The 27,977-nt window shown below is 37.3% G+C and overlaps 2 protein-coding genes across 4 annotated transcripts in view; one reads left to right on the forward strand and one right to left on the reverse strand.

Annotated features, from left to right (window-relative positions):
• LOC121727280 (SID1 transmembrane family member 1-like) overlaps window positions 1-10,980 on the reverse strand; it is a 57,347-nt gene extending 46,367 nt beyond the window's left edge. The window contains exons 1-5 of one of the 2 annotated variants that reach the window (XM_042115012.1): window positions 10,790-10,980; window positions 10,523-10,592; window positions 10,338-10,440; window positions 10,086-10,175; window positions 9,446-9,558 (exon numbers count right to left, since the gene is read on the reverse strand). In XM_042115012.1, coding sequence (XP_041970946.1) covers window positions 9,446-9,558; window positions 10,086-10,175; window positions 10,338-10,440; window positions 10,523-10,592; window positions 10,790-10,896 — 483 coding nt within the window. In that variant the 5' untranslated portion in view covers window positions 10,897-10,980. The remainder of the gene's footprint in view (window positions 1-9,445; window positions 9,559-10,085; window positions 10,176-10,337; window positions 10,441-10,522; window positions 10,593-10,789) is intronic. The other variant, XM_042115013.1, reaches the window with a different exon arrangement.
• Window positions 10,981-12,116: 1,136 nt separating this feature from the next.
• Window positions 12,117-27,977, forward strand: part of LOC121727384 (protein son of sevenless) — a 39,089-nt gene continuing 23,228 nt past the window's right edge. For both annotated transcript variants that reach the window (XM_042115199.1, XM_042115200.1), the window contains exons 1-7: window positions 12,117-12,457; window positions 14,693-14,812; window positions 23,060-23,197; window positions 24,930-25,106; window positions 25,336-25,654; window positions 26,770-26,873; window positions 27,317-27,484. In XM_042115199.1, coding sequence (XP_041971133.1) covers window positions 12,362-12,457; window positions 14,693-14,812; window positions 23,060-23,197; window positions 24,930-25,106; window positions 25,336-25,654; window positions 26,770-26,873; window positions 27,317-27,484 — 1,122 coding nt within the window. In that variant the 5' untranslated portion in view covers window positions 12,117-12,361. The remainder of the gene's footprint in view (window positions 12,458-14,692; window positions 14,813-23,059; window positions 23,198-24,929; window positions 25,107-25,335; window positions 25,655-26,769; window positions 26,874-27,316; window positions 27,485-27,977) is intronic.

Below are 27,977 nucleotides of genomic sequence, written 5' to 3' on the forward strand. Positions count from 1 at the left end.
TAGTGAGAGTAGTGGGGGTAGTGGGGATAGTAGCGGGGCTCGATAGTGTATAAAAGGCGGTGTTTTGGCCGTTGGCGGCACTTAACGGACGTTGTTCGTAGAGTCCACATCCTGAGGATGCTCCGGTGTTGGGGCGAAACGCGCGTCGAGGTTTTCAACCTGCATGGTGGTGAGGGGCCTTGCACGGATTTGCCAACATTATTGCTTGTGTGGTGGTGGTGTTTGCAAGTTCTTGCATGCGAGTGTACGCATAGGCAGTGTGGGAGGAGGGAGGTGCTGTACGCATGTCTATGCGTACACTCACTCATTTACTTAAAGGTGGAAGTTGTTTTCGCGGAATATTGCTAAAAATAATAACAAACTAAATTTAAACTATGGATTTCCGCAAAGTAACGCCTGATTCCATTAACTATTTAAAATCGGTGAGCATGACCGATCAGGCACGACTCTACATTAAGTTAACAAAATTACATCGTGTAGCCGCTCAAAATGTTTGGTTCAATCAACAATGCAAACGTCTAAATGTTGTTCCTAATTATATTAATGTAAGAACCAACACGCACAGCCGAGCCTCCAATATTGCTATCAAAAAAGCCGAGACCATCTGGCTTAACGAAGAGTCACGTCACTGGTTTACCGTTAGAGATAATTTAAAATTACATCTCAAAGTTCTTTATACCGAGCTCTCTTTTAAATTACATAATATCGAATTCGATCGCTTAGATGAAAAAGCACGCCATTTCGCAGCAATCGAAGTGCACGCTAAATATTTAAGTCAAAGGAAAAAGCTTCAGACTTTAGTAAATAAAAACAGGATGGTCCAATCACGTACAGAATCCAGGTCTGAACCTTTTTCCTTCCACCCTCGCGTCAAAAACTTAACCAGCGTACAATTTGCCAAGGATGAGATGACACTTTTGGAAAAGGGTCTTAAATATAATATCACTCCTAATATTAATCAGAATGCTTTGGAAATGCTTGCGGTGGATTCGGAAATAACTGCCGTAGTTAATAAGAAAGATAACATGGTTAAGGGCTTACTAGCCAACGAAATCAAAGGTACTCCTTCCGGTTCTTCTTTTAACCCCGAAAGAGTGGCTTTGAGGTCATTAAAACAAACAATAGATAATAATAACTTAGTAATATCGAAAGCGGATAAGGGTAACACAGTAGTAGTGATGGAGCGCGACGATTATTTGGACAGAGTAAATGACGTGATTCAGGGTGAACAATTTCTAAGGGTTCCTTCTGACCCAACAAACAAGTTTTTAGCTAAGCTTAAATTAGCCATTAATAACAATCAATATTTCTTTCAAACTGAATCATCAAAGAAAAAACTCATCCCAATGAATCCTCGCGCACCATCACTGTACGGCTTGCCAAAGATTCACAAAACTGATATTCCCATGCGTCCAGTTGTCTCATACATAGGTGCACCAGCATACGAGCTGGCAAAGTCACTAAATTTCATAATAAAAGAAAAGCTCTCATTTCGGCCACCTTATGCCATAAAAAATAGTCTACAATTAGTCAACAAAATCAAAGATGTGACTTTGCCACCTCGTTGCAAATTAGTTTCACTTGATGTCGATAGTTTATTCACTAATGTTCCATGTAAGGAAACATTGGGTATTTTAAGGAATGCACTAGAAAAACGTTTACCTCCTGGTGAAAGTAATGAATTGCTTACTCTTACTAAAACATGCATGGAACAAAATTACTTTCGATTTAACGGCGAATTCTTTGTTCAAGAAGACGGTCTAGCTATGGGTTCACCTTTAAGTCCTTTGATGGCCGAAATATTTATGGACGATTTTGAACAAAGAAATATCGTCGTTAATAAAAGTATTTTATATTACTTTAGATATGTAGATGATTGTTTTCTTTGTTGGACGGGTACACAGAGACAACTGGACGTATTTGTAAAAGAACTAAATAAAAAACATATTAAAATTAAATTCAAATTAGAATGTGAAGATAATAACACTCTACATTTTCTCGATTTATCTATTACTAGAGTTAATAATAAACACAGTTTTGGAATCTTTCGCAAGCCGACATATACTAATACTACTATTCATGCATCGTCATGTCATCCTTGGCAACACAAACTCGCGGCCTTTCATAGTTACGTTCATAGATTATTATCAATCCCTCTTAGTAAAGATAATTATCAAAATGAGCTTAATATTATTTTCCAAATTGCGATATCCAACGGATATAGTCCAAAAATCATTAATAATATTTTGAAAAATAAAAACAAGAAAGAACTGGTTAAGTTTTTGTACGCAGGTCCTATTGATAAAGAGATAGTTAGATATAAGTCCAGTTTGACGTACATGGGAGAGGTATCTGCACGCTTATCCAAAATAATGAAAAGCAACGATATGCATGTCGCATTCAGGACAAATAATACTTTAAAACATCATTTGTGTCATAATAAAGACCAGATTGATAAAAAATATCAATCCGGTGTCTATAAGATCGATTGTCCTGAATGCGATAGTGTATACGTGGGTCAAACTGGACGCAGCTTCGAGACTCGGTATAAAGAACATATCGCGGCTTATAGAAATGGTCATCCTGATAAGTCACATTTTGCTAAACATCTTTTAGATAGTAATCATACTGTGCCCGATGGCCATTCCTATAAAGTTTTACATAAATGCGATAAAGGCTTTCGGCTGAGCGTGTTGGAACAATTAGAGATCATAAAAGAAAAGAAAAATAACAGATTTGCATTGTTGAATGACCAAACTTGCTTGACTACGTCACCGCTTATTAATATGTTCGGGGGTACTAGTGAGAGTAGTGGGGGTAGTGGGGATAGTAGCGGGGCTCGATAGTGTATAAAAGGCGGTGTTTTGGCCGTTGGCGGCACTTAACGGACGTTGTTCGTAGAGTCCACATCCTGAGGATGCTCCGGTGTTGGGGCGAAACGCGCGTCGAGGTTTTCAACCTGCATGGTGGTGAGGGGCCTTGCACGGATTTGCCAACATTATTGCTTGTGTGGTGGTGGTGTTTGCAAGTTCTTGCATGCGAGTGTACGCATAGGCAGTGTGGGAGGAGGGAGGTGCTGTACGCATGTCTATGCGTACACTCACTCATTTACTTAAAGGTGGAAGTTGTTTTCGCGGAATATTGCTAAAAATAATAACAAACTAAATTTAAACTATGGATTTCCGCAAAGTAACGCCTGATTCCATTAACTATTTAAAATCGGTGAGCATGACCGATCAGGCACGACTCTACATTAAGTTAACAAAATTACATCGTGTAGCCGCTCAAAATGTTTGGTTCAATCAACAATGCAAACGTCTAAATGTTGTTCCTAATTATATTAATGTAAGAACCAACACGCACAGCCGAGCCTCCAATATTGCTATCAAAAAAGCCGAGACCATCTGGCTTAACGAAGAGTCACGTCACTGGTTTACCGTTAGAGATAATTTAAAATTACATCTCAAAGTTCTTTATACCGAGCTCTCTTTTAAATTACATAATATCGAATTCGATCGCTTAGATGAAAAAGCACGCCATTTCGCAGCAATCGAAGTGCACGCTAAATATTTAAGTCAAAGGAAAAAGCTTCAGACTTTAGTAAATAAAAACAGGATGGTCCAATCACGTACAGAATCCAGGTCTGAACCTTTTTCCTTCCACCCTCGCGTCAAAAACTTAACCAGCGTACAATTTGCCAAGGATGAGATGACACTTTTGGAAAAGGGTCTTAAATATAATATCACTCCTAATATTAATCAGAATGCTTTGGAAATGCTTGCGGTGGATTCGGAAATAACTGCCGTAGTTAATAAGAAAGATAACATGGTTAAGGGCTTACTAGCCAACGAAATCAAAGGTACTCCTTCCGGTTCTTCTTTTAACCCCGAAAGAGTGGCTTTGAGGTCATTAAAACAAACAATAGATAATAATAACTTAGTAATATCGAAAGCGGATAAGGGTAACACAGTAGTAGTGATGGAGCGCGACGATTATTTGGACAGAGTAAATGACGTGATTCAGGGTGAACAATTTCTAAGGGTTCCTTCTGACCCAACAAACAAGTTTTTAGCTAAGCTTAAATTAGCCATTAATAACAATCAATATTTCTTTCAAACTGAATCATCAAAGAAAAAACTCATCCCAATGAATCCTCGCGCACCATCACTGTACGGCTTGCCAAAGATTCACAAAACTGATATTCCCATGCGTCCAGTTGTCTCATACATAGGTGCACCAGCATACGAGCTGGCAAAGTCACTAAATTTCATAATAAAAGAAAAGCTCTCATTTCGGCCACCTTATGCCATAAAAAATAGTCTACAATTAGTCAACAAAATCAAAGATGTGACTTTGCCACCTCGTTGCAAATTAGTTTCACTTGATGTCGATAGTTTATTCACTAATGTTCCATGTAAGGAAACATTGGGTATTTTAAGGAATGCACTAGAAAAACGTTTACCTCCTGGTGAAAGTAATGAATTGCTTACTCTTACTAAAACATGCATGGAACAAAATTACTTTCGATTTAACGGCGAATTCTTTGTTCAAGAAGACGGTCTAGCTATGGGTTCACCTTTAAGTCCTTTGATGGCCGAAATATTTATGGACGATTTTGAACAAAGAAATATCGTCGTTAATAAAAGTATTTTATATTACTTTAGATATGTAGATGATTGTTTTCTTTGTTGGACGGGTACACAGAGACAACTGGACGTATTTGTAAAAGAACTAAATAAAAAACATATTAAAATTAAATTCAAATTAGAATGTGAAGATAATAACACTCTACATTTTCTCGATTTATCTATTACTAGAGTTAATAATAAACACAGTTTTGGAATCTTTCGCAAGCCGACATATACTAATACTACTATTCATGCATCGTCATGTCATCCTTGGCAACACAAACTCGCGGCCTTTCATAGTTACGTTCATAGATTATTATCAATCCCTCTTAGTAAAGATAATTATCAAAATGAGCTTAATATTATTTTCCAAATTGCGATATCCAACGGATATAGTCCAAAAATCATTAATAATATTTTGAAAAATAAAAACAAGAAAGAACTGGTTAAGTTTTTGTACGCAGGTCCTATTGATAAAGAGATAGTTAGATATAAGTCCAGTTTGACGTACATGGGAGAGGTATCTGCACGCTTATCCAAAATAATGAAAAGCAACGATATGCATGTCGCATTCAGGACAAATAATACTTTAAAACATCATTTGTGTCATAATAAAGACCAGATTGATAAAAAATATCAATCCGGTGTCTATAAGATCGATTGTCCTGAATGCGATAGTGTATACGTGGGTCAAACTGGACGCAGCTTCGAGACTCGGTATAAAGAACATATCGCGGCTTATAGAAATGGTCATCCTGATAAGTCACATTTTGCTAAACATCTTTTAGATAGTAATCATACTGTGCCCGATGGCCATTCCTATAAAGTTTTACATAAATGCGATAAAGGCTTTCGGCTGAGCGTGTTGGAACAATTAGAGATCATAAAAGAAAAGAAAAATAACAGATTTGCATTGTTGAATGACCAAACTTGCTTGACTACGTCACCGCTTATTAATATGTTCGGGGGTACTAGTGAGAGTAGTGGGGGTAGTGGGGATAGTAGCGGGGCTCGATAGTGTATAAAAGGCGGTGTTTTGGCCGTTGGCGGCACTTAACGGACGTTGTTCGTAGAGTCCACATCCTGAGGATGCTCCGGTGTTGGGGCGAAACGCGCGTCGAGGTTTTCAACCTGCATGGTGGTGAGGGGCCTTGCACGGATTTGCCAACATTATTGCTTGTGTGGTGGTGGTGTTTGCAAGTTCTTGCATGCGAGTGTACGCATAGGCAGTGTGGGAGGAGGGAGGTGCTGTACGCATGTCTATGCGTACACTCACTCATTTACTTAAAGGTGGAAGTTGTTTTCGCGGAATATTGCTAAAAATAATAACAAACTAAATTTAAACTATGGATTTCCGCAAAGTAACGCCTGATTCCATTAACTATTTAAAATCGGTGAGCATGACCGATCAGGCACGACTCTACATTAAGTTAACAAAATTACATCGTGTAGCCGCTCAAAATGTTTGGTTCAATCAACAATGCAAACGTCTAAATGTTGTTCCTAATTATATTAATGTAAGAACCAACACGCACAGCCGAGCCTCCAATATTGCTATCAAAAAAGCCGAGACCATCTGGCTTAACGAAGAGTCACGTCACTGGTTTACCGTTAGAGATAATTTAAAATTACATCTCAAAGTTCTTTATACCGAGCTCTCTTTTAAATTACATAATATCGAATTCGATCGCTTAGATGAAAAAGCACGCCATTTCGCAGCAATCGAAGTGCACGCTAAATATTTAAGTCAAAGGAAAAAGCTTCAGACTTTAGTAAATAAAAACAGGATGGTCCAATCACGTACAGAATCCAGGTCTGAACCTTTTTCCTTCCACCCTCGCGTCAAAAACTTAACCAGCGTACAATTTGCCAAGGATGAGATGACACTTTTGGAAAAGGGTCTTAAATATAATATCACTCCTAATATTAATCAGAATGCTTTGGAAATGCTTGCGGTGGATTCGGAAATAACTGCCGTAGTTAATAAGAAAGATAACATGGTTAAGGGCTTACTAGCCAACGAAATCAAAGGTACTCCTTCCGGTTCTTCTTTTAACCCCGAAAGAGTGGCTTTGAGGTCATTAAAACAAACAATAGATAATAATAACTTAGTAATATCGAAAGCGGATAAGGGTAACACAGTAGTAGTGATGGAGCGCGACGATTATTTGGACAGAGTAAATGACGTGATTCAGGGTGAACAATTTCTAAGGGTTCCTTCTGACCCAACAAACAAGTTTTTAGCTAAGCTTAAATTAGCCATTAATAACAATCAATATTTCTTTCAAACTGAATCATCAAAGAAAAAACTCATCCCAATGAATCCTCGCGCACCATCACTGTACGGCTTGCCAAAGATTCACAAAACTGATATTCCCATGCGTCCAGTTGTCTCATACATAGGTGCACCAGCATACGAGCTGGCAAAGTCACTAAATTTCATAATAAAAGAAAAGCTCTCATTTCGGCCACCTTATGCCATAAAAAATAGTCTACAATTAGTCAACAAAATCAAAGATGTGACTTTGCCACCTCGTTGCAAATTAGTTTCACTTGATGTCGATAGTTTATTCACTAATGTTCCATGTAAGGAAACATTGGGTATTTTAAGGAATGCACTAGAAAAACGTTTACCTCCTGGTGAAAGTAATGAATTGCTTACTCTTACTAAAACATGCATGGAACAAAATTACTTTCGATTTAACGGCGAATTCTTTGTTCAAGAAGACGGTCTAGCTATGGGTTCACCTTTAAGTCCTTTGATGGCCGAAATATTTATGGACGATTTTGAACAAAGAAATATCGTCGTTAATAAAAGTATTTTATATTACTTTAGATATGTAGATGATTGTTTTCTTTGTTGGACGGGTACACAGAGACAACTGGACGTATTTGTAAAAGAACTAAATAAAAAACATATTAAAATTAAATTCAAATTAGAATGTGAAGATAATAACACTCTACATTTTCTCGATTTATCTATTACTAGAGTTAATAATAAACACAGTTTTGGAATCTTTCGCAAGCCGACATATACTAATACTACTATTCATGCATCGTCATGTCATCCTTGGCAACACAAACTCGCGGCCTTTCATAGTTACGTTCATAGATTATTATCAATCCCTCTTAGTAAAGATAATTATCAAAATGAGCTTAATATTATTTTCCAAATTGCGATATCCAACGGATATAGTCCAAAAATCATTAATAATATTTTGAAAAATAAAAACAAGAAAGAACTGGTTAAGTTTTTGTACGCAGGTCCTATTGATAAAGAGATAGTTAGATATAAGTCCAGTTTGACGTACATGGGAGAGGTATCTGCACGCTTATCCAAAATAATGAAAAGCAACGATATGCATGTCGCATTCAGGACAAATAATACTTTAAAACATCATTTGTGTCATAATAAAGACCAGATTGATAAAAAATATCAATCCGGTGTCTATAAGATCGATTGTCCTGAATGCGATAGTGTATACGTGGGTCAAACTGGACGCAGCTTCGAGACTCGGTATAAAGAACATATCGCGGCTTATAGAAATGGTCATCCTGATAAGTCACATTTTGCTAAACATCTTTTAGATAGTAATCATACTGTGCCCGATGGCCATTCCTATAAAGTTTTACATAAATGCGATAAAGGCTTTCGGCTGAGCGTGTTGGAACAATTAGAGATCATAAAAGAAAAGAAAAATAACAGATTTGCATTGTTGAATGACCAAACTTGCTTGACTACGTCACCGCTTATTAATATGTTCGGGGGTACTAGTGAGAGTAGTGGGGGTAGTGGGGATAGTAGCGGGGCTCGATAGTGTATAAAAGGCGGTGTTTTGGCCGTTGGCGGCACTTAACGGACGTTGTTCGTAGAGTCCACATCCTGAGGATGCTCCGGTGTTGGGGCGAAACGCGCGTCGAGGTTTTCAACCTGCATGGTGGTGAGGGGCCTTGCACGGATTTGCCAACATTATTGCTTGTGTGGTGGTGGTGTTTGCAAGTTCTTGCATGCGAGTGTACGCATAGGCAGTGTGGGAGGAGGGAGGTGCTGTACGCATGTCTATGCGTACACTCACTCATTTACTTAAAGGTGGAAGTTGTTTTCGCGGAATATTGCTAAAAATAATAACAAACTAAATTTAAACTTTGTAACTTACCTATTTTGTCCTCTAACTTTTTTTTTGAGTTCTAATCATTTTCCTGGTCCCGGTCAAAGCCTCTATTTATGCAAAAAAAACTAAAGTTTTCAAATTGTTTGTTACCCACTTGATCTACTCATACCTTTATTTGATATTTCATCTATACTAATAAAATAAAGTGGAAAAGTTTGTTTGTTTGTTTGAACGCACTAATCTTAGCAACTACTGGTCCAATTCGAAAAATTCTTTCAGTGTTAGATAGTCCATTTATCTAGGAAGGCTATAGGCTATATTATTTTTTCACGCTAAGACTAATAGGAGTGAAGAAATAGAGGAAAATATTGGAAAAAAACGGGGAAAATTATTTAAAAGGGCTTATCCGATTAACTACTGGAGCAATTTTTCTGTTATTTGGCACAGATAAGAAGTAGACCACATGAAGGATCATAGGCTATTTTTTGTGGACAAATTTTTCTGTGAAATATCTAATTTACGCGGGCGAAGCCGCGCGTCCGCCGCGTCCAGCTGTCTCTTATGTTTGCTATTATATATACTGACACCGATGAAGTCACGGGCAACAACTAGTTCCTATATATTATGGAAAAAAGTTCTTTTAATTTGTTCACATAAAATATAAAATAAATTCACATACAAAAGAGGGCTAAAGCATAGAGTTACCTTATTAACTTCTATGTAGAAATCTGTCACTCTTCTAAGTTTTATGCTCACTGATACATTTCTCTCACTTGATGTGCTCAGTGTAAGTGTTGGACGACTTTGTACTGTTGTATCTATAGATAAGAAAAAAATAACAATCCTTCTGTTCAATAAATAAAAAATGTAAGTCACTAAAAAAAGTATGTTACATACTTTACAATCTAATCAAAACATCTTAAGAGGCTGGGTACCATCGAAATTCTCATACAATACCAAAATCATTTTCTCATATGAAAATATTTAAATTTACTATTTATTTATATAATTTTTTGTGTTTTAATGTATTTTTAGTTATGTTTAGTGTAATTTAGTAGTAAATTTACTACATTTCTATTTTAGGCTGAAAAATAACTCAAACATTTTAAATATTTTCATATGAGAGAATGATTTTGGTATTACATATGTATGAGAATTTCGATGGCACCCAGCCCCTTAAGACTTGATCTCTAGCCCTTTATTAAATTCTGACCATGTGTGCAACATGGTCATAATTTTATACCATGTGCAAGTAAGTGCAAAGTTGCATTACACATTTTTATTTGAATGAAAAGTAAGTTTACACATTCTTGGGCTTTTTTAAAAATTAAAAAAGTATATTTACTTGGACCAGCATCATGTGGGCACAATGTTCTTCCTATTTCATACGCTATGTGAGTTTTCATGACCAAAGGAAGCTCCCATGACGAAACACCTGTTGTAAAAAACATTTTTGCAATTATGAAATTTGCATTACATTGTATTTTCTTTTACTTTGTAGCACAACATTTATCTCAGCTTTTAAATTATTTTGTACATGTTTTTAAATTAACAATACCTATTTACTTAAAAGCAGGAGATTTTTACATTGGAATACCTTTTTGCTGAGCAGCAGTAACAAATAGTGGATAGTCCAAATTTAGGTCATCATCAGTCTGGACATGCACTCTTGTAGGATATCCCACCCATTGATCTGTGTCCTAAAAATACAACTTCAAATAAACTAAAATACATATATTCCTTCACTGTACTATCAACAGATTTTTTTTAAGTAAGTCTTACCTCTGTAAAATCTAAAACTTGAGTAGTCACATCATTTACTGTTAAATTGATTATACTGTTATATTCATACCTGAAACGTATATAAACAATTTAGCACGCCAGATTGCGCGTCACCAAAATATATTTATATTAATTATAGCACTGAGAAGCCAGCTGGGGAATCCCAACATAGACTATACTTTTCTTAATCAATGTCAATAATATAAATTCATTTACAAATTTAGCAACTTTTTTTCTGCATATAAGAATTTACCCGATAATACTTACGTATTATAAACAAAAGTCTTTTTTGTTGTATCATTAGCTGGTAGTGCTCCATTCACAAAACAATGCACAGCACACGTTAAAACGAATATTATGATTATGGATATCATTATAACCTATACACATTAGGGATACTTTTAAACTATGAATTGTTGTATTTATTATAGTTTGCTGTTTATTTATTAATTTATTTGTAAAAAAATATTATTTTAGCAAAACACAAACTACGAATAAAACAACAGTCAACAAATGAAAATTGACAGTTGACACTGACATTACATGACATTTGAGTTTTTTTTTCTTATTATGGCACTTCGGCTATTTAGCCATGGCCAGTGTCCAGTACACTGTATACAATAGAGTAAAATATGAGTCATTAGAATTTTTCAGTAGAGGGACACTTTACACTTTGATCGTAAAAATTATTTGGCATCACTGACTACATCATATGGCGGCTCTCGACATAGGCGAACGCGTTGGCCAACGCGTCTGCAGACGCGTTGGCCCAATGTGTAGAACGGGCGTTCGCGCGTTGGCCGTAGGTATTTAGACGTTGGCCAACGCGCGAACGCCCGTTCTACACATTGGGCCAACGCGTCTGCAGACGCGTTGGCCAACGCGTTCGCCTATGTCGAGAGCCGCCATAAGACTTAATTTAAACTGGACTACATATGGGTTGTGTCATAGATTAAGGATATAGTAATAAACCTTCATGATCTTAATATAGGTACCTATAAAGGTTTATGGTTGACAACAAGGTCACAAATTGAAAATGGATTATAGTTTTTTTTTATTGAATCGATAAACTAATAAACAATGCTTATATGGCCATTTTACTATAGGTAGTAGTCCTAATGTCGTTGAAACTAAGGTCGAATTTCGACCATTGGGCGATCTCTAGTTTATATTATTATACTAGTACCGTACAGTACCCACTGATTAGGGACCCATAATTGGAGTCATTAAATCAGGGCTTCTCAAACTTTCGGCTCCACGAACCCCTGTTAAAATTTCTAGGTGATAGCGAACCCCTTACTAATGAAATCGTGCGTGAGTGTTCGAAATACTCTGCCTGTCTAGCTGCCCTAAAATCTATCAAAGATATCCTTTTGAAATCAGCTTGAAGAGTTTAATCTACGGACATTTGTAATAATCTTGTTGCCATCATCACGTAAATCTTGTCGCGAACGGCGGCGCGGCGAACCCCCTGCTGCGCCGTCGAATGGCGATCCCCACTTTGAGAAACTCTGGTTAACCAGAGACACGCATTAATATTTTTCTATTGCTGTATTGATATTCATAGACAAGTAGTAAATAAATTGAAAATGGCGTCGTTCAGCCGTACAGCAAATGAATCAATTGATATTTTATTGTGATCTAATGTTAAAACTTATTTACGCGAATTATTTTTGTAGCCTTTCGTATTTTGTTTAAACCTGAATTATTTTCGGTGACATTTGGTGTTTTATGTAGCGAACAGTGCTAGTGATAATCGCGATAAGCGAAATGATTTTGTCCGTGATAGTGGTGTGAATTCGGTGTTTACATGATTTCGGTGCGGGTGATTCGGCCAAGATGCTGCCCACAGTGGAGGAGAGTCGGGGCTACGACTTCCAAGACCCAGAGAACTCGGAGAAATGGCGGGGTTTATTCGTCAACTCACTGCGAAAGGTTTGTGTACAATATGCCATCAATTTCAACAAAACAATGAAACATTGCTAGAAACAATATGAAACTATTTTATTGCATATCTCATGATAATTATGAAGCTGCTATTTATTTTGTTATAGTCTTAATAATATTTCGTCATTCATAAGCTTTAGTAAACAAATTCTCAAGCTATCACTTGGTATAGCTATATGAGTTGGGGTGCTATAGGTGTGTATAAAATATGATAAACACTCTTAATAAGAAAATTATTATTCTAACAGATAATTTGTTAATAATATTTCGTTGTAGTTATTTAATAATGTATTGCAGATTTAGGTGGTTTTAATCTTTTAATAATTATTTTGAGTTATAGGTGATATTGCAAAAGTCTGGTCGCTGGATAGTCAGATATTATTTTTTTGATACTAATATTTTTGTGTGCAAATGAAATAAACAGTATTAGATCAAGTAATGATTTTCTTGTTATCCTACAACAAAATTATAATTAGCAATATTAATTCATCAAGCCGCATATGGTAACCGGTGACCGAGACAATAGAAATTCTTTTGTGTCTCGTTTTGCCACGATTAACGGGATATATAACATGCAAATATAATATTTATGAAAATGTTGCTATTAAAACGTTAAAAAAATATAAAAGACTGCAAGGTTAATATTTTATAAAATATAAAATTTTAACCACCAGGCACCAATCAGCATTAACCTCTTGAACCCCACCGACACCTTAACACGCCACCCGTAAAAATACCTCTGTGTACCACCGGCACGTTAATGAGCCACCTGATGCACTCGACCTCACGCTGTTTTGTAACTTATTTTAGTGTGTTTAAGATTTAATTTCGTTTGTTCTATACATTATTTTTAAGAGTATGAAGTTGGCTACAAAAAGAATGCACTAAATTAGTTCCTGATTGGCGCAAATTTTGTAAAACTTGAAAAAAAATATCAAAAAATTTGAATAGTGCCATAGACCGCGGCTCAATAGAATTTTAACATCCTGGTATTCGAGAGGTTAAGTGACATCACACAATATGCTATCCCCGTGTTCCATTTATCGTTAGCGTTAAAAACAATCAAAATTCCTCCATTTTGAGCATTTTCATCGTTTTTAACGCTTACGGCCGTTCCCAATATTTGATCAATCTCTGGTTTTGCCCTACTAGAGATAGGAATAGCTCACAATTGACATAAAATATATGTCTCTAATGTCTAATGTGAGCTATTCCTATCTCTAGTAGGGCAAAACCAGAGATAGATCAAATATTGGGAACAACCGTAAATGGAACACGGGGCATGACAACTTTTTGGGTCATTGTCAATGATTGTCAAACAGTAGTGACGTCATACAGACTATAGATCCGTTTTGGCGCCAAAATTGACTTAAATTGAATTAAATTGACAATTTTAAACAGCATTTTTGCAGTGTTTTAATTTTTTAAATATACTTGTGGTCTATTCTACATGAAGTTCAAGAAAATTCGCAAAATAAACACAAAAATAAAAATATTGCATCTTCCCTATTCTAAAAAAGTTCTTATCCTAACATTGAAGGCATGCCTGTGCTACCTGTAAATGTGAACCAATTTAAAGACATGGTCAAAGTGTAAGGGCCTTGTGATATGAACATTCTTAAAACTTCTGTTTGATTTGAAGATAAATAATATCTTCTGTAATATAAAAATTGACAGCTAAGTGTATTGGTAAGCACTAATCGCAACAAGAGCTGCACCAATTTTGGTAATTCCTATTTTGTTCATTGTTAATGTCAGAGGAAAGATCTTTTGTAAGAAAAATCAAAAATACTTTACCGTGAATAGAGATATCTGATGATGTAACCATACAGATTAGACACTTAAAACTTCATAGTTAAGTCAAGACAACATCCATCTCTTCAACCGATGACCACTGTGGATCAATGGTTAAAAGTGTGTGACAGGTCCAGCCGGGGGTCGTGGGTTTGAATCCCGCCGACGGAACAAAAAGTTTTTAAAGTTCCTGAGTCATGGATGTATATCAAATGTGTGTATGATATAATAAAAGTCTTAAATATATGTAATATGTATAGTATAAAAGTATTCAATATATTTCCGTTGTCTGGTACCCATAACACAAGTCCTTCGGGTACTTAACACGGGGCCAGACTGACGTGGTGTGAAGCGTCCATAGATATTATTATTACATAATATATTATTATTTCGCCTGTTGGAGTTTAAATATAAATTCATTGCTTATAGGTGTTGGAGTCAGTTCACCCCACACTGACTGCGGAGGAGAGCGCCTTGGAGTTTGTGGAGTCACTATGTCTACGCCTTCTTGCTATGCTCTGTGCTGTTCCATCCCCACTGACTGTTCAAGTAAGTATAAAGCAGCCTTTCCTGAAGGGGGCGATAATGCCTCCTTGTGGGCGCTGAAGGTCTCAAGCAGTGTGGAACCCAGAAAAAAATGGGGGCATTGTATAGAGGCTTGGGGGGTGATTTATTTCAATTGGAACGATGGGGGAGCTGAAACATAATTTTTTCACAACACAAAGTGGGCAGTAAACAAAATAAGTTTGGGAAGCCGTGGTAGAAAGTATGGCATTAAAATTGTAGATCTATACTCAACTTTACATTTCAATTCTCTTATTATAAGGTCTTGTTTGGGTTATTGCTAATTCTTTGCTAAAATGCTTATCTTATATCTTTAAACGAGCAATAATTCTTGTATATATACAATGTGTCCCGACACCGGTGTCCGATCCTTAAATATCATGATCTATGGCATATTTTATCGACAAATTGGCTCTCAAATTTTTCTCTCTCTCACGGTTGTAAAATGGCAGCCATTTTAGGTTTTCTCGGGCGTTCACACTAATCTGACCAGTACTTCTCATGTAAATATCCTATGAAGATAAAAAAGGTCTCATTTGATAGCTAAACTTGTGGACTACGCTTACACAGGCAATATGTTATAAATTTCGTGGAATCAAACATAGAAAAACCAAAGTTTAGGAAAAAAAATTGTGCATTTTTTAATTAATGGCTTTTTGTGAAAAATCTAGCACATTAAACTGGTTCTTTTTTGTTTTAAAAATATAGAAGAGGTTTATATATATATATATATATATATATATATATATATATATAGACTGGTTAAAAAAAATCGACTATTTTTTTTTTTTCAAAACCCGCAGTGAAATATCTTCCTAGTAATGAAAAAAGAAGTTTTTTTTAAGATAAGTATTATTATTAAATCACAATTAAGGAAAAAAACGTTGAATTGATTACATGTTGGATTTTAAACTCGAATAACTTTTGAAGGAGTGAACTTACAGAAAAAACATAAGAGACAATTTATTTAGAGCGTTCAATTTCCTTCAAAAATATGTATCGCTCATCCCGACATGTTAATTCAAAAATGAGTTGTAAAATTCCAAATAAAAAAAAATAAATCCCATGTTATTTAAACGTAAAATAGAAATTCCCGATGAGCGACCTTTCAAAATTAATATTAAGAGCTCCCGTTTTCACAGGCTTCTTTTTTCATTACTAGGAAGATATTTCACTGCAGGTTTTGAAAAAAAAAAAATAGTCGATTTTTTTGAACCGGTCCAATATATATATATAATATAATTAATAAATATATATATATATATATATATATATATATATATATATATATATATATATATATATATATATATATATGTCGGATCAGGTGAATTTGATGGTCCTGAATCGTTGGCCGACATTGCTTATGGGCGATGGAACGAGCAGCAAGGAGAGAATTTATCACGAAGAACTGATTTAAGCGTTTATTAGGAAAATTAATAACAAAAATCAGAATATCACTCTTATATTGGAATCACTCACTATAATAATTAATCACTTTTTAAGTACACTAGGTAGAGTCACTGATTATAACGAAACGTTAGACAGTTTCTAGACTGGTGTTCCGCACAACGACTGGTAGAGAAGTGGTTGCTCGTCGTCAGACGCCAAGCTCGTCCCCTTCCACCACCCCACCACGTCGATTGCACGAACTTCAGACTAGACTCCGTCGAAACGCCATATTGTGACGTTTGCGTTTCGTCAAATAACTTCCGTACTATTGACTTATCCGACACGGCCATCCTGCGAGTCACACGTCTCTGTGTGATATCCTGTAACAAATTTTATGACACAGTATCATGTTGTTCGGTCATTCCTGACCTCTATTAAAGAAAAAGAAAATCATTTTTTCTCTTTGAATCTTTAATTCAAACAAAAATAATTTAATACTACTCAGTACTCACTAATTAATTAAAATCACTTATAACAGTCACTGAAAATAATCACTAAGTCTTAAAGTAATTTTAATATCCACTTACATAATCATTACAGAGTATCAACTGACAATTTTGCTATCACTTATGATGAAAATAATCATTCCAGTTGTCTCAAAAGACTCGCAAAGAAAATAATGTACACTACACAATTAAGTCTTACAATAATTGATATCTCTCAACACATAGCACTGTGGTCTGCGACCACATCTCATATTACCCTAAGCCTAGGGCTCCCTGGTTTCCAATGAAACCCGACCTCCACCAGAGTTGACTGCTTACCGCGTGCTCACGGACAACTCAAAGTTGACACCGATTTCTATCGAGCTACGGCTACACGACAACCTCTGGTACAGTCAAATCAATTTGTAAACTTAATTAGTATCCACGTCATCATTACTATTTAGTTCCTCAAAATCATCAGTTATACTCTGATTTTCGGGCATTCTGCGTAATCTATCATGAGCGTACTTATATTTTCGGTTCGAATTCAGTGCCTTTAATGTATAGCGATCTCCTTCCAAAACTTCTACCACTTCAAATGGGCCCTTAAACTTGGGGTCCAGTTTTGTTTGATTACGTTCTTCGTTCATAATAAGTACAAAGTCACCTACATTAAACTTTTTAATTTTTGCCTTATTTTTATCAAACCTACCTTTGTCATAGGACGCGGCTCTGTCAATATTTCGCACAGCATCTTCCCTCACAGTATTTAAATCAACTATGATCTCATCATCATCACCATATACCATCAGAGATAAAGGACGCGCTACCTTCCCAATTAATAGTTCTAGAGGGCTCGATCTTGTCGTTTTATTTATCGTGCAATTGATAGAAAGCTGAACTTCACCAAGAGAATCCTGCCATGACCGATTTTTAGTCTCTACCGTTGTTAACATCGATTTTAATACAGACATTACGCGCTCTACCTGTCCTTTTGCACGAGATGAACCAGTTGCTATCAAATGTAAATTAATGTTACTCGAGTCACAAAATTCTTTAAATTCTTTGCTCGCAAAGCATCGGCCTTGGTCTGCTATTATTCGCGTAGGAGTTCCAAATAATGCAACACTATCTTTTACGGCCCTAATACTACTCTTCGAATCAATATTTGTAGCATGAAACAATAAAACGTATTTTGTGAAGGCATCAATTAATACGAAAACATATTCTTTTGAGTCATTTCTTCCGCTCAGCTTACCAGTTGCGTCTATATGTACTGTGTGCCAAGGCGAGGACACTTTCGGTATTGGATGTAACTCCGCTTGGACCTTACCGGAATGTGATTTAGAGACTTTACAGGTAATACAGTTATCTATGAACTTTTTAACGTAACGCGACATACCTTCAAACCAATAAAAATCATAAAGTTTTTCTAATGTCTTGTCATAGCCGAGATGAACTAGAGATTCATGTACGTTACTAACTACCGACCATCGCAATGCCCTGGGCAATATAGGCAAACATTTAGTGCGTCCGTTACGTTGAATTTTTCGGTTAAGTATACCCTTACGTATTTCGTATGATTTAGCAATATCAATATCTAGCTGTCCGTTATTTAAGTCAGACAAAAGTTTTGATATTTCAGTATCACGTTTTTGTTCAGCTAGTAACCAATCTCCTGTCAATTCGGTTAAATTTACAATTTTATGAGGGACTTCATTCGACTTATTATTATTTTCTGAAATATCAACTGGCGGAAGATGATTACGCGATAAAAAGTCGGCATGTGCCAAATCTTTACCTTTATTATAAACGATGTCAAAATCGAAACTTTGTAAATAGGCCCACCACCTATGGACTCGCGGTGTCAAATCAATTTTCTTACGAGATGATTTTAATGAGTTACAATCAGTTATAACCGTAAATTTGTTTCCATGTAAATACTGTCGAAAATGTTTTATTGCATTTACAACAGCTAAAGTTTCGAGTTCGTAACTATGATACCGCGACTCCGCAGGGGAGGTTCTTTTACTGAAATATGCAACCACTCTACGTTTACCGTCTACAACGTTAAATAAAATTGCTCCATATCCGTCCGAGCTCGCGTCGGTGTGTAGCTCTATAGGATAACCGGGATCAAAAATCATTAAAACCGGCTCTTTCGTAAGAATAGAAATAACATTTTGTCTAATATCTTCATGTCGCTTTTGCCAATTAAATGTTACTTTATTACACGTCATTCTATAAAGAGGTCCCATAATACGAGAAAAATTTGGTACAAATTGTCTAAAATATGTAGCTAACCCAATAAATTGCCTCAACTGAGTTGCCGTAGTCGGCGGTGGCAGCTCGGATAGTGCTTCTACTTTTCTGCGATTAGGCCTAATCTCGCCCTCTCTAATTTCATATCCTAAAAATTCAAGTTCAGTTTTCATAAAGGAACACTTTTTCAAATTCAATGAGAACCCTGCTTTGGTTAAAACTTCTAAAACTAAATTAAGTCTTTCGATACCCTGGCTTACTGTCTCTGATATTATCAAAACATCGTCAACATAAATTATAACGAAGGTATTAGCTAATTCACCGAGGGCTTTTACAATAGATCGCTGAAAAACCGATATTGCATTTCTGAGTCCGAACGGCATAGCTAAATATTCGTACTGACCATCCGGCGTTACAAAAGCCGTACGCTGTATAGACTCCTCAGATTTAATTGGTATTAAATGAAAGCCTGACGCACAATCCAATTTACTGAAGAAACGCGCACCATTTAAACGTGATATTTGGTCAGAAATAAGCGGTAACGGATATCGGTCCGGAACGGTGTTGTTGTTAAGTTCTCGGTAGTCGATACACATTCTATCTGATCCGTCCCGTTTCTTAACTAAGAGTGCAGGACTCGCAAATGGTGAATCACTTGGCCGAATAATATTAGCTTTCAATAACTCACTAACCTTCTCACGCATTATCCTTCGTTCTTCTGCACTTAATCGGTACGGTCTTCGTTGCACAGTTTTATGGGGGTCTACTAAACGAATCACTAATTCACCCGTCGTAACTCGCGTTTGAGGCATACCGGTTATAAAATAACTAGCGTACTTATTTAGAACAGAGACTATTTCGAGTTTTTGTTCGATTGAAACATCGGTAATTATATCACTGAAATCGTTACGCGGGGACTGTTTACTATTATTGACACAAAGAACGTCCGATACATTATCATTATTTACGTGGGTACTTTTAAAAATTCTAAATTGAGTCGCTGTCATGCAGGCACTGAATCCGTGAACTAATATTTCTCGACCAATTATGATATCGCTACGTAAATAAAGGTCTGGCAAAACATGTAACAAAATTTCAATAAAATTATTTTCAATTTCTACAACACAAGATATCTGAATAGTACTTAATACAGCTGACTGGCTTATTCCTTTTAAAGTAATAATGTTTTGAATACGTTTACCACTAAACTTCGACGAAATACTTTCTTTAATTAAAGAACATTCTGATCCTGAGTCATAATGGAATGTGAAAAACTGACCTTGATGTTTTAGTGTTCCGGTTGGAGGGTCAACTACACATACGTCGACACGTCGTTCGCTGCTTTGCACTTCGGAGCCTCCTCCATCAGGGCAGCGTACTGAGATGTGTCCCGGTTTTCCACATTTGAAGCAGACGATCTTCGAGCTGGTAGACTGCGCCTGCTGGTTCGGTCTTGTAGCTTGCTGAGAAGTCTGTGCCTTCATATTTCCTTTACCATTCTTTAGTCTCAGTGAGCAGTTCACCAATTTATGTCCAATCTTGCCACAATGAAAACATTTAACGGCTGACGAACTTAATTTGACACGTTTTGTCTCGAACGTTTTCTGCTCTGGGGCGGAAGTATTTGACTTTCGTTTTAGGTAGGAGAACGCTTGGAGTTCCTGCTGCAATTTCTGTCGAGTATTTATGTCGGAAGTAAATGCCAATCTCTGTAATCTCGCGTCAAATTGTGAGATGTGTGCGAGCGTTGTCGACACAATTATTTGCTCTACGGTCGAATTTTTCCAGCGGTTGTAAAGTGACGTCATGACTCTACTTCCGTATGCCGCTAAGGTCTCATTTTCTTTAGGTTTGTCATTGCTGAGATTAATAAGAGTACCCGCGACAGTCTCTGTTATCATAAATCGTGCAGTAAACAAATCTTTGAACTCCGCCCATGTCATTCCTGGATAAGATACCTGAGAAAGCCACGTTGATGCTGATCCCTTGAGTGCCTTACTCAGAGTGACGATCAATTGGCCGCCTTCCATAGGAACGTCCGCAAAACACATATCTGAAGTAGAACACCACGATTGAGCGTCTGCGTCAGACTTATCTGGATCGAACTCCGGCAGATTCATATGCTCTGTTGATCGTTGTGGCTGCTTGAGAGCCTCAATTAAGGCCTTCATATTCGAATTTTGCATTTCGAATAACGCCTTCCAATTATTTTCGTTTTCTTTATTACTTGCTTGCTCGGATCCCACTTCTGATGTCGGATCAGGTGAATTTGATGGTCCTGAATCGTTGGCCGACATTGCTTATGGGCGATGGAACGAGCAGCAAGGAGAGAATTTATCACGAAGAACTGATTTAAGCGTTTATTAGGAAAATTAATAACAAAAATCAGAATATCACTCTTATATTGGAATCACTCACTATAATAATTAATCACTTTTTAAGTACACTAGGTAGAGTCACTGATTATAACGAAACGTTAGACAGTTTCTAGACTGGTGTTCCGCACAACGACTGGTAGAGAAGTGGTTGCTCGTCGTCAGACGCCAAGCTCGTCCCCTTCCACCACCCCACCACGTCGATTGCACGAACTTCAGACTAGACTCCGTCGAAACGCCATATTGTGACGTTTGCGTTTCGTCAAATAACTTCCGTACTATTGACTTATCCGACATATATATATATATATATAATTAATAAATATATAATTTTCATTTCATTTAATTAAAACCAGAGTGCTCTTGTGTATTGCGCACACACTTGGGCACTATAAAACTACTCCTGCGTAACACGGCTTGTAGCGGTAGCACGGCGACCAGCGGAAATGCGAAAGTATGGACAAACTGTGGAAATAAACCTAAGGTGCCGTTCCGATCTTTTTTCGTTCCGAAAAATTCAATTAAAATGCCACTTTATGACAGACTATAGTCACAAACTGTGGAGATAAACTTAAGGTGCCGTTCCGATCTTTTTTAGTTCCGAATAATTCAATTAAAAATCCACTTTAAGACAGACTATAGTTCTAAAAATTCAAATAATATCCTACATTATGACATATACTATAGTGTGTCATAAAGTGGCATTTTAATTAAATTTTTCGGAACGAAAAAAGATCGGAACGGCACCTTAGGTTTATTTCCACAGTTTGTCCATACTTTCGCATTTCCGCTGGTCGCCGTGCTACCGCTACTGGTTTCAGAACGCGTCGTGGCCGTTTTCATTAGGGCCACAACACGAATTCGCGTCGTGGCTGTTTTTAAATGCTCAGAACGCGTCATGGTTTTACTCGATTACCACAACGCGTTGTGGTCGAATAGCACGTCAGCCACGACACGAATTTCGCTTTGTGGTATTTCTGTGATTACCAGAACGCGTCGTGGCCGTTTTCACTAGGGCCACGAGTCACGACGCGAATTTCGCGTCGTGGCCGTTTCACTATTACCACAACGCGTTGTGAGCCATTTTTTCGCTCACTGAGCGTTTTCGGTCTTTGAGCGTAACATATATAATTGGAATTTCGGAATCAGCTCCAACGATTTTCATGAAATTTAGTATATAGGGGGTTTCGGGGATTATAAATCGATCTAGCTAGAAATCATTTTTAGAAAATGTCATTTTATTCGTTTTTATCGAATAGCGAGCAAAGCTCGGTCAAATTGCTAGTTAAATATTATTTTTGATATTATTATTACTAGCTATTTGACCGAGCTTTGCTCGGTATTCGATGAAACACGAATAAAATGACATTTTCTAAAAATGATTCCTAGCTAGATCGATTTATCGCCCCCGAAACCCCCTATATACTAAATTTCATGAAAATCGTTGGAGCCGGTTCCGAGATTCCAATTATATATATATATACAAGAATTGCTCGTTTAAAGATATAAGATTATATTTTTCTGTTTCCTTTGGCATATTCTTTTCTTATTAGGGCTAAATGCTTAGGGCATAAAAGTTCTGTGAAGTTGTAAATCACATTTTCTGTTCATTACAAGCAAGCGTCACGCCGCCAACAATTTTAACATGTAACTGTTTTTTGTTCCGATAAAGAAAATAAAATAAAAATAAAGCAAGTAAGTATATATTTGTGTTGCAGGATGTAGAGGAAAGGGTGGCCAGAACATTCCCTACACCTCTGGACCGCTGGGCTCTCATAGACGCAAAAGATGTGGCGACCCAGCGGCGACGGAAACTACTTTTGCCTGTGGATAAATTACATCAACTCTTGCAGAAGGTCAGTTTTTTGGTGATTTTAACATTAGTATAAGCAGGGATTTCTTAAAAGTACATTTTTTTTTGTTCCTGCTAAGCCCAATACACATTTAGTGTTAATTTTATTAACAATTTGTTTTAAGTTTCTATGTTTTTTTTTTTTTTTTTATTTAAGGTGCAATTACGTGCATCGCGATCGATCGTGGCCGCTTGTAACAATAGTCAGAGTATGAGAATGTATGGCACCACTTCCGAGGCAAGCGACTCGCGACAGACGCGCGCGGCGCGCGGCCGTACGCACCCCTGCCTCGAAGTTCCTCGGTCTTGTTTCTCTATATATATTGTATTATCTATGGTCTTGTTCGTCGGTTCCCTCTATACGTGTGTTTACCGAACAAGTTCATATAATTACGTGGGAGAGCCATGCTTCGGCACGAATGGGCCGGCTCGACCGGAGAAATACCACGTTATACGATGTGTTTCGCCGAGTGAGTGAGTTTACCGGAGGCCCAATCCCCTACCCTATTCCCTTCCCTACCCTCCCCTATTCCCTTTCCTTCCCATCCCTACCCATCCCTACCCTCCCCTATTACCCTATTCCCTCTTAAAAGGCCGGCAACGCACCTGCAGCTCTTCTGATGCTGCGAGTGTCCATGGGCGATGGAAGTTGCTTTCCATCAGGTGACGCGTTTGCTCGTTTGCCCGCTTATTTCATTTAAAAAAAAAATTACACGTTTTGTCACACGTTTTTCGTCGTTTTCATGGTCCTGGCTATTGAAGTTCCTCCTCGTCACACTTTTCGAGTCATGAAATTATTCAATAGTAGGAAATGAAGCTGTGACGGTCGAAAAATCGTAATCTTTATCATCGTGATCGTCGTTGAATAATATCTTGACTTTGGCGACATTGTCGCATGTCTGTCCACCTCAGTGCAGGTAAATAACCGAGCAACAGCTAATTCCTGCTTTCCTGCACCCACAAACAGCCTCACACCTTTCTTTACATTTGCACGAAATGAGTTTTAAACGTTCAGGTGGAGCGGGTGCGGCTGTGGTGCAAATTGGTTCAAGCCCGTAATTCGTCTGTCACCAACCCCATTTCTGAGGATCTTTAAAAAGTCACAACAAAAGTCAAAAGTCAGACAGAGAGCGGTCACGCGTTCAAGTGTTCTGCGTTCGCATTCTACGTTCGAGCGGTCAGTCACAACTCGCACAGGAGAAATTCTGACCACTTGAAAGCTTAACCGCGTGACCGCTCTCTGTCTGATAGGTCCCTTACTAGTTTTTTTAAATCATTTTAGCAGTTTCTCCCCACACTTTTTCACGTTTGTATTATTTTTTGTAATCTTTACTACTCATATCATATTGGAATTTGAGACACAAAGCTTATTAATACATATTACGTCTTCCTCGACCAATATTTTTCCCTACTTTCCTAGACATGTTTGCACTATGAAATCGATGTAATTATTGTGAGCGACCGACGACAGTCGTAGGCCGGGTGCTGCTGCGATCGATCGCAATGCACGGAATTGTACCTTTAATGATTTACATTGAAAAGGTGATTAATAATTCCCCTATCAATTTTCTCTGAATTTTTGCTTTGATATGTTTTATGAAAAGCATTCAATTTGATTTGCTTATTTGCAACTTGTGGTTATTGAAGTATGTTTGAAAAAATATTAAATTTTAAGAATATGAGTTAATATCTTCCTCTAATTAAGTTATCTCTAACGAAGTACTTTTGATTTTTAGGAGGTGCTGCTGTATAAAATAGACATGTCTGTGTCTGTGTTTATGGCGGCCATCTTGGAGTATGTCAGCACAGATATTCTAAAGCTAGCTGGTACTTTTGTGAAGAAGATCTCCCAGAAGTCCGGCTATCAAGGCATCACCTGCAGAGACATAAAGACTGCCATGTGTGCTGATAAGGTAAAAGGTTTACCTTTTTTCCATTTTATAAGGAACCGGAGTCAAATTCTTGTATAGCTTTAACTAGCCCAATTACGTATAGGTCGCACATAAATTTAAGCTTGCTCGCAAAAACTGGAGAGGGGAACTTATTACTGTCTGAATGCGGTTTACCAATAACTACTCGTTTTATCAATAGCAGCATCCCTGCGGTATTGAAGGTAATATAAAAAATTTAAATGTTTCGCAGGTGCTGATGGATATGTTTTATCAAGAGTCCGAACTAGTGGCCGCTGGGGTACCCGCGTGTGAAAGGGCTTTATCGTATGCCGAACTAGTGAGGGACCTTCTAGCAGACGAGAGAACCTTTCTGAGAGATCTTCATTTAGCGATACGAGTGTTCCGTGACGAACTAGACAGAATATTGGAGGACGCTCGAGCTCTCACACTCATTTTCGGCAACATTGTTGATATCTACGAGCTGACTGTTACCCTTTTGGGCAATTTGGAAGACGCTATGGAGATGTCTCAAGACACCAACACTCCGTACATTGGAAGCTGTTTTGAGGGTATGCGCGATTACAGCTTTATTGTAATTTTTAGCTTCTACAATTTTATATCGTAGTTGTTTCGTACAGTGTGTTTGTGTAAACACCGTTATCCTTGAAACCATCAAATGAGACCGTCAAAATGAACAACTTTTTCTATGAGAAAAATGCTGGGAACTCAAAAAAAAAATACCGTCTTCATACCCATACGGATGCCCGGATCGGCAATTTGTATGGGTATGAAGACGGATTTTTTTGATTATTGCACTTTTAGAATAACATGTAAATTTTATAAGGCAAACACGAAGAGACCAGCTTAATTTTACGCAAATACCCTAGCATCCAACTTAAATTAACCATCTTTTTTGGGTCGACAAAAAATACAAGAAATTGAAGCGTAATTTTAAACGATTCACTTACAGATGAAAGGTTATTCCTGTATTAAAAGTCGTATCTGTATGACTTCTACACCATTTCGCAGGCATCATTTAGGCATTTTAACAACAAAAATATTGTAAAAAGCTACGTAAACAGTAAGTAAACAAACCTATGTAAACAAATTGTAAAATGAGTTTGACAAAATTGTCACGTCAACCTGGTTGAATGTCACTCGAGTAAATTACACGAAAAATGTGTACCGAACACATGCATAAATATGCATGTATTCGGGTCACATTTTGTAGCCTTTTGGTGCACTTTTTTCGACGGAGTTACTCTTCCTTAGTTTTTATTGTTCGTAGCGACAAGGTGACAAATTGAAAATGGATTATAGTTTTTTTTTTATTGAATCTTAGATACTATTAGACAATGCTTACACGGCCAGTCTGAGATCAGCTGAGTCCCAGAGACAAGAGTTGAAAAAAATATATAATAAAGTTAATATTTTTATAGTAGTCCTAATGTCGTTAAAACTAAGGTCGAATTTCGACCATTGGGCGATCTCTAGTTAGAATAAAATCCAAACCCATAATAATGGTCGAAATGCGACAGTCAGTCTGTTTCCTCTTTCTACCATAACCATAGTGTTTGAAGCCACAAGAATGGAAATTATCCAACAAAAAAAGTAGCATCCGACGTCTAGTAGTTATAACAAATTGTTCAATATTTTATATATATATATTTTTTTTTACAAATAGAACTAGCCGAGGTGGAAGAGTTTCGCGCGTACGTCCGTTACGCCAACATCGTCACACGCAAGGAATCCCGAGAAGCGCTACAGAAGATTGTTGACGATCCTGCGGTAAGTTCAATTGTATGTTCTAAATTTTAATTTTTAATTCTAAAGTACTGTTGGGGACAATAAAGATATTAGTACAGCCAGTCTCTACTAGACTCTTTCACTATACTTGTTTCTATCATTCGCGTAGAAAAAAGTGCTTAGTGCGCAAATAAAAAATACTAGTTGAATTCACACATTTGTACTTACTTCCCGACTCAACTCTATTTCACTCGTTTATTCACCCCTTAAACCATAAATTATAATCAACACATTTTTATTTTTAAAATTACTAATCCATTATAACATGAGACACCCCCAATCCCCATTAAGTTAGTAACTTGCTTTGGGGTTGCCTTGCTCATTACCCCGTTAATATGAAATTTCGTAGTAATACTTGCAGCCGTTGTTTAGAAACCTGTCGTATGTTTTGTTTAAATTATTCAGTGTACGATTTCGATATGCAGCTAGCGGAGCGTCTCGACACGGGCGGTCACGGGTTCCGGCTAGCCGTCAAGTACTATCTGCCGCGGCTGCTGCTGGCGCCCTTAGCCCACGTGTTCCTCTACCACAGCTACGTGCTGCAGCTGCTGCAGATCGCCCCCACCTCCGATGACAGGGAGAGCTTCAAGCAGGTACGTGGTCCGAAGGCTTAGAGCAGCTTTTCCCAAAGTGGGCGATAACGCCCCCTTGTGGGCGCTGAAGGTCTAAAAGGTGGGTTTGGGTGTGGGACCCAAAAAAATTGGGGTGTTTAGAAGAGGCTTAGGGGAGGCCTAGAGGATTTATTTCATCTGGATGCATTAAATTGAAACAATGGGGGCGCTAAAACATATTTTTTCCCAAAGTGGGCAGTAGACAAAATAAATTTGGGAACCCCTGGCTTAGAGCGTAGCTCGGTTATGGGTTTGGTTCCCGCGAATAATATTGTTTTCAGTTTCACGTTTGGCTAGGACAATCACTGATCTATGTTATGTAGAACATATTTCATAACACTTGAGCGTCTCAGAAGGACGATTGCTTATAAATAAACAAACAAACGTTTATTTTACATTTTGGACATTATACTAGCACCTACATTATAGAAAACAGGACAAAAAGACAACCAATATTTACCACTATTATTTTATC

Source organism: Aricia agestis, chromosome 5 (genome assembly GCF_905147365.1).
Source record: "Aricia agestis chromosome 5, ilAriAges1.1, whole genome shotgun sequence".
Lineage (NCBI taxonomy): Eukaryota > Metazoa > Arthropoda > Insecta > Lepidoptera > Lycaenidae > Aricia > Aricia agestis.